The sequence below is a fragment of the Penaeus japonicus genome, unplaced genomic scaffold, assembly GCF_977035675.1.
Source record: "Penaeus japonicus unplaced genomic scaffold, GWHDUDI00000001_assembly GWHDUDI00000010, whole genome shotgun sequence".
NCBI classification, from domain to species: Eukaryota; Metazoa; Arthropoda; class Malacostraca; order Decapoda; family Penaeidae; genus Penaeus; species Penaeus japonicus.
The window spans coordinates 3,423,031-3,430,530 of NW_028234412.1; the positions used below are offsets into that span (position 1 = coordinate 3,423,031).

The window sequence follows — 7,500 nt, forward strand, 5'->3', positions numbered from 1 at the left end:
TTCTGTGTGTGTCTGTGTGTGTCTGTGTATGTTCTGTGTATGTTATGTGTGTCTGTGTGTGTCTGTGTATGTTCTGTGTGTCTCTGTGTGTTCTGTGTGTGTCTGTATGTGTCTGTGTATGTTCTGTGTGTCTGTGTGTGTCTGTGTGTGTTCTGTGTGTGTCTGTGTGTTCTGTGTGTGTCTGTGTGTGTCTGTGTGTGTTCTGTGTGTGTCTATGTGTGTCTGTGTGTGTTCTGTGTGTGTCTGTGTGTGTCTGTGTGTGTCTGTGTGTGTTCTGTGTGTGCGTGTGTGTGTCTGTGTGTGTTCTGTGTGTCTGTGTATGTTCTGTGTGTCTGTGTGTGTCTGTGTATGTTCTGTGTGTCTCTGTGTGTTCTGTGTGTGTCTGTGTGTGTCTGTGTATGTTCTGTGTGTCTGTGTGTGTCTGTGTATGTTCTGTGTGTCTCTGTGTGTTCTGTGTGTGTCTGTGTGTGTCTGTGTATGTTCTGTGTGTCTGTGTGTGTCTGTGTATGTTCTGTGTGTCTCTGTGTGTTCTGTGTGTGTCTGTGTGTGTTCTGTGTATGTTCTGTGTGTCTGTGTATGTTCTGTGTGTCTCTGTGTGTGTCTGTGTGTGTTCAGTGTGTGTCTGTGTGTGTTCTGTGTGTGTCCTTGTGTGTTCTGTGTATGTGCTGTGTGTGTGTCTGTGTGTGTTCTGTGTGTATATGTGTGTCTGTGTGTGTTCTGTGTGTGTCCTTGTGTGTTCTATGTGTGTCTGTGTGTGTCTGTGTATGTTCTGTGTGTCTGTGTGTGTTCTGTGTGTGTCCTTGTGTGTTCTGTGTGTGTCTGTGTATGTTCTGTGTGTCTGTGTGTGTTCTGTGTGTGTCCTTGTGTGTGTCTGTGTATGTTCTGTGTGTCTGTGTGTGTTCTGTGTGTGTTTATGTGTGTCTGTGTATGTTCTGTGTGTGTTCTGTGTGTGTCTGTGTATGTTCTGTGTGTCTGTGTGTGTCTGTGTATATTCTGTGTGTGTCTATGTGTGTCTGTGTGTGTTCTGTGTGTGTCTGTGTATGTTCTGTGTGTCTGTGTATGTTCTGTGTGTCTGTGTGTGTTCTGTGTGTGTCTGTGTGTGTCTGTGTATGTTCTGTGTGTCTGTGTATGTTCTGTGTGTGTCTATGTGTGTCTATGTGTGTTCTGTGTGTATATGAGTGTGTCTGTGTGTGTTCTGTGTGTGTCTATGTGTGTCTGTGTGTATATGAGTGTGTCTGTGTGTATCTCAGTGTGTTCTGTGTGTGTCTGCGTGTGTCTGTGTGTGTGTCTGCGTGTTCTGTGTGTGTCTGCGTGTGTCTGTGTGTGTATATGTGTGTTCTGTGTGTGTCTGCGTGTTCTGTGTCTGTATGTGTGTGTTCTGTATGTGTTTTGTGTGTGTATGTGTGTGCTCTGTGTGTGTCTCTGTGTGTTCTGTGTGTGTCTGTGTGTGTCTGCGTGTGTCTATGTGTGTTTTCTTTGTGTCTGTGCGTGTCTGTGTGTGTTTTAAGTGTGTTCTGCGTGTGTGTGTGTCTGTGTTTGTTCTGTGTGTGTTCTGTGTATGTCTCTGTGTGTTCTGTGTGTGTCTGTGTGATCCTTAACCTGGGAGGTTGCGTTCACATGTGTTTTATAACCACTGGTGTCTGATTGCTAAAGAAATTGTGTTGTGACGTGCTGCGTATGTGTTCATAGATAAGTGTTTTGAGATAAGTGTTTTGAGATATGTGTTCATAGATAAGTGTCTTGAGATAAGTGTGCTACAGTTATTCCTATCGCCTATTAAATCAAAAGAATGATTATAGGCATATTTTACATATTAAAAAAAAAATGCTGATAACGTGTTTGAAAACTTTATATAGACATCGTTGATATAACTTTCCAGACCACTGCAGTCGGTGTGTCGGGAGACCGGAACTTGCCGGGGGGAACCTGGTCTATTATAGGTGAGTGAAGCGAGGTGAAAGGGGATGAGTAAAGCTGAGTTTGAGTAGGAGATGAGTAAATCTGAGTGTACAAAAAGAAATGGGTATAGCTGAGTATGGAAAGGAGATGAGTAAAGCTGAGTTTGAGTAGGAGATGAGTAAATCTGAGTGTACAAAAAGAAATGAGTATATCTGAGTATGGAAAGGAGATGAGTAAAGCTGAGTTTGGATAGGTGATGAGGAAATCTGAGTATTCAAAAAAAAAAAGGTATAGCTGAGTAAGGAAAGGAGAGGAGTAAAACTGAGTTTGGATAGGAGATGAGTAAATCTGAGTGTACAAAAAGAAATGGGTATAGCTGAGTATGAAGAGGAGATGAGTAAAGCTGAGTTTGGATAGGTGATGAGGAAATCTGAGTATTCAAAAAAAAAGTATAGCTGAGTAAGGAAAGGAGAGGAGTAAAACTGAGTTTGGATAGGAGATGAGTAAATCTGAGTATGGAAAATAAATTATTAAAGCTGAGTTTGGATAGTAGATGAGTAAATCTGAGTATACAAAAAGAAATGAGTATAGCTGAGTATGGAAAGGAGATGAGTATCGTTGCATATGGGAAAGAAATGAGTAAGTTGAGTTTGGATAGGAGATGAGCAAATCTGAGTATAGAAAGGAAATGAGTATAGCTGAGTATGGAAAGGAGAGGAGTATCTTTGAGTATGGAAAGGAGATGAGTAAATCTGAGAGCGTAAAGGAGATGAGTAAATCTGAGTATAGAAAGGAAATGAGTAAGGCTGAGTGCAGATAACTGAGTAAACCTGAGGAAGGAATATTTCTTTGAAACTGATTAAAGCAAACAGTAATAACACTCATAGAATGAAACTAATAAATTTGCTAGTAATTACAGTCTTATATAAAGATCATAATTACTTGATGATCCTGCCGTTTCCAATAATAACAAGAATAAATGTTAAAAATCATTTCAAAACTATGAACACACTCCTAACCTAAATATTCGGTTGTATTTGGCTCCTTCACTAACCACAAATACAAACATGGGAAAATGTACACGCATGTATGATCAAATAAAAAAGCCGTTCTTATGGCTGTGTGTTTTGTTATATTTAACAATTTCTTCTCTCACCTCTCTCTCTATATCTATCTATCTATATAAACACACACATCTATTCTACTCATCTCTCTCTCTCTCTCTCTCTCTCTCTCTCTCTCTCTCTCTCTCTCTCTCTCTCTCTCTCTCTCTCTCTCTCTCTCTCTCTCTCTCTCTTCCCTCCCTCTCCTTCCCTCCCTCATTCTTCTCTCTCCCTCATCCTTCTCCCCCCCCCCCTCATCCTTCTCTCTCTCTGTCTCCCTCCCTCATCCTTCTCTCTCTCACTCTCTCTTTCCCTCCCTCCCTCTCTCTCTCTCTCTCTCTCTCTCTTTCCCTCCCTCCCTCCCTCATCCTTTTCTCTCTCACTCTCTCTTTCCCTCCCTCCCTCCCTCATCCTTCTCTCTCCCTCCCTTCCTCTCCCCCCCCCACCCACCTCATCCTTCTCTCTCTCTGTCTCCCTCCCTCATCCTTCTCTCTCTCTCTCTCTCCCTCCCTCATCCTTCTCTCTCTCTCACTCTCCCTCCTCATCCTTCTCTCTCTCTCTCTCTCTCTCTGTCTCTCTCTCTCCCTCCCTCGTCCTTCTCTCTCTCTCCCTTCCACCCACCATCCCTCTCCCTAAGCCACTCCCCTATCCACAGCGAGGAAACCCAGCACGGCCTCTTGCAGTGCCACGAAGGTTTCTCTTTGCCCGCCAACACGAGAAGCACGGAGTTCCGGTGCGAGGGCGGCGCGTGGACCTTCGACAAGAAGCCAGTCTGCAAACCTCACTGTTTTCCCGCGTGTTCGCATGGCGGGAAATGTGTCGCTCCTCAGACATGCCGATGCTTGGATGGTCGTTTTGGAGATCGGTGCCAGTTCTGTGAGTTCTTTCTTTGCTTTTTTTGTTGTTGTTGTTGGTTTTGTCTTGCTTTTTAATGAGGTTGTCTTTGTGTTGTCGTTTTGTTTTTGTTTTTGTTGAGTTTTTTTTTCCTTCTTCTGCGTGTTGCTCTTGTTTTCGAGTGTTTTTTTTTATGTCTCTCTTATTTTAAGATTTTCTCTCGGTGTTAGCATATATCTTATTGTCTATTAAGACTTTTACGTCTTTTTTCACATATTCAAAATTATAGATCTATAGAAAATGGTTTGAATGAAATTTAGGTTATTTTAACGGTTATCTAAGTGGTTTATTCATTACAAATCATACGCATCGATTTGTTTATAGTATTTTAGTAATTTTAGTATATGTATAAGATGGGAGAAACTAGCCACGTCCAGTTATAAAGTGTCAAAATTAATTAGTGGCTGAACGCTTTCGGATATGTAGCACCATTAGTAATCTCTATTTTGGTTCGCAATTGATATCATTAAATCCCATTAATGTTTTGCATGATAAACGAAGACGAAGCTAGGGCAAGGATGATAAAAATGTAATACTTAAAAGGCAATTATTTACAGATTTACTATTTTGCTTTCACTTGCTTTTCATATCCTTTGACTTCCGATACTTCCTCTCTCGTTTATGACAATTTTAAAAAGTTTTTTTTTTCATACTTGAGAAAGATATTAAGAAATTTCTCACCGTTTAACACCTTGGAAATATATATATATATATAATAACCCCCCCCCTCCCCCTCAGGTCTGACATCATGTACCGACACTTGGAAGCCACCAGAGGACACTGAAGACAAGGAATTCACCATCATCTCCAGTCACAATTCAACTGAGATCAGAATGAGTTGCACGTCAAAAAATAAAGAAAATTACCGATGCGTTCAAGCTAATCAAACTGTAGAACATCTAGAAGACGATGGAATCCAGCGGTCTCGTCCATGCGGCAAGAAAATGTCTCTTGAATCCGAATCGGCTGAGGAAGAACACATACAGAAAGAAGGTAATTGGGAATTGGGGAAAACTACAACAGCAGATCAGAAAGAGGCTTTAGTGTTGAAAGTGCCAATAACAAAGAAGAACCTTGAGATTCTTGATGCGATAATGCCTGAGGAACACTTACTGGAAACACTTTCAAAAGAAACAAATGATACCCAGGTAAAACCACAAGCGGGAATAGAACCAGGAACAAAAATACCTGAAGAACCACAAGCGGGAATAGAACCAGGAACAAAAATACCTGAAGAACCATACGGTCCAATAACAGAAACACATGAGGAGCCATCTGGTACAGAACCAGGATTACCTTCAGAGCTACCAGGCTTTATAACAGGAGAAAATGAAGAACCATCAGTTATTGAACCAGGATTACTTGGTTCCATAACAGGAGAAAATGAGGAACCATTAGGTACTGAACCAGGATTACCTTCAGAGCTACCAGGCTTTATAACAGGAGAAAATGAAGAACCATCAGTTATTGAACCAGGATTACTTGGTTCCATAACAGGGGAAAATGAGGAACCATCAGGTACTGAACCAGGATCACCTGGTTCTATAACAGGAGAACGTGAGGAACCATTAGATACTGAAGAAGGATTACCTGGTTCTATAACAGGAGAACCTTTGGAACCATTTGGCATTGAACCAGGATCACCTGGTTCTATAACAGGAGAACGCGAGAAACCATTCGGTACTGAACCAGGATTACCAGGTTCTATAACAGGAGAACCTTTGGAACCATTTGGCACTGAACCAGGATTACCTGGTTCTATAACAGGAGAACGTGAGGAACCATTAGGTACTGAACCAGGATTACCTGGTTCTATAACAGGAGAACCTTTGGAACCATTTGGCACTGAACCAGGATTACCTGGTTCTATAACAGGAGAACGTGAGGAACCATTAGGTAATGAAACAGGATTACCAGGTTCTATAACAGGAGAACCTTTGGAACCATTCGGTACTGAACCAGGATTACCAGGTTCTATAACAGGAGAACCTCTGGAACCATTCGGTACTGAACCAGGATTACCTGGTTCTATGATAGGAGAACGTGAGGAACCATTCGGTACTGAACCAGAATTACCTGGTTCTATGATAGGAGAACGTGAGGAACCATTAGGTACTGAACCAGGATTACCAGGTTCTATAACAGGAGAACCTCTGGAACCATCAGGTACTGAACCAGAATTACCTGGTTCAATGATAGGAGAACCTCTGGAACCATTCGGTACTGAACCAGAATTACCTGGTTCTATGATAGGAGAACGTGAGGAACCATCAGGTACTGAACCAGAATTACCTGGTTCTATGATAGGAGAACCTCTGGAACCATTAGGTACTGAACCAGGATTACCAGGTTCTATAACAGGAGAACCTCTGGAACCATTCGGTACTGAACCAGAATTACCTGGTTCTATGATAGGAGAACGTGAGGAACCATCAGGTACTGAACCAGAATTACCTGGTTCTATGATAGGAGAACGTGAGGAACCATTAGGTACTGAACCAGGATTACCAGGTTCTATAACAGGAGAACCTCTGGAACCATTCGGTACTGAACACGAATTACCAGGTTCTATAACAGGAGAACGTGAAGAATCATCAGATACAGAAACAGGATTACCTGGTTCTATAATAGAAAAACCTTTGGAACCATTCGGTACTGAACCAGAATTTCCTGGTTCTATGATAGGAGAACGTGATGAATCATCAGATACAGAAACAGGATTACCTGGTTCTATAATAGAAAAACCTTTGGAACCATTCGGTACTGAACCAGAATTACCAGGTTCTATAACAGGAGAACCTTTGGAACCATCAGGCACTGAACCAGGATTACCTGGTTCTATAACAGGAGAACCTTTGGAACCATTCGGTACTGAACCAGGATTACCTGAAGAGTTTCAGCGATCTCTAATAGAAGAACCAGAGGAACCATCAGGTAATGAACCAGGACTACCTTCAGAGGTACCTGGTTCCATTACAGGAGAAAATGAGGAACCATCAGGATTACCTGGTTCTATAACAGGAGAACATGAGGAACCATTAGGTACTGAACCAGGATTACCTTCAGAGCTACCAAGTTCTATAACTGGAGAAAATGAGGAACCAACAGGATTACCTGGTTCTATAACAGGAGAAAATGAGGAACCATTCGGTACTGAACCAGGATTACCTGCAGAGTTTCAGCGTTCTCTAATAGAAGAACCAGATGAACCATCAGATACTGAACCAGGATTACCAAGTCCTATAACGAGAGAACGTGAGGAACCATTAGATACTGAAGAAGGATTACCAGGTTCTATAACAGGAGAACGTAAGGAACCATCAGGCATTGAACCAGATTTACATGTGAAGGTACCCAAGGAACCATCTTCATCATGTATAACACTCTATGTGGGATATGTGCCATGTTTGGTACCTGTGATTCTCACGCCATATCCCTACACAGTGCTAGGTTCTTTAACGGGAAAACGCGAGGAACCATCAGGTAATATACTAGGATTACTTGCAGATCATCCGGGTTCTTTAGAAGAACATAAGAAACCAGGTAGTGAACCAGGATTACCTGTAGAGCATCCAGGTCCTACAACAGGGGAGTATGAGACACC

General features: G+C 42.0%; 1 protein-coding gene across 19 annotated transcripts in view; it reads left to right on the forward strand.

Annotated features, from left to right (window-relative positions):
- LOC122252152 (uncharacterized) overlaps positions 1 to 7,500 on the forward strand; it is a 20,661-nt gene that overhangs the window by 12,495 nt on the left and 666 nt on the right. For 3 of the 19 annotated variants that reach the window (XM_086540453.1, XM_086540455.1, XM_086540454.1), the window contains exons 4-8: positions 1,880 to 1,940; positions 3,658 to 3,878; positions 4,635 to 5,294; positions 5,361 to 6,425; positions 6,642 to 7,500. The exon at positions 6,642 to 7,500 is cut by the window's right edge and continues 666 nt beyond it. In XM_086540453.1, the coding sequence (XP_086396579.1) occupies positions 1,880 to 1,940; positions 3,658 to 3,878; positions 4,635 to 5,294; positions 5,361 to 6,425; positions 6,642 to 7,500 (2,866 nt within the window). Of the gene's footprint in view, positions 1 to 1,879; positions 1,941 to 3,657; positions 3,879 to 4,634; positions 5,313 to 5,360; positions 6,426 to 6,602 lie in introns of all 19 variants that reach the window. The other 16 variants (XM_086540467.1, XM_086540461.1, XM_086540457.1 and 13 more) reach the window with 16 other exon arrangements.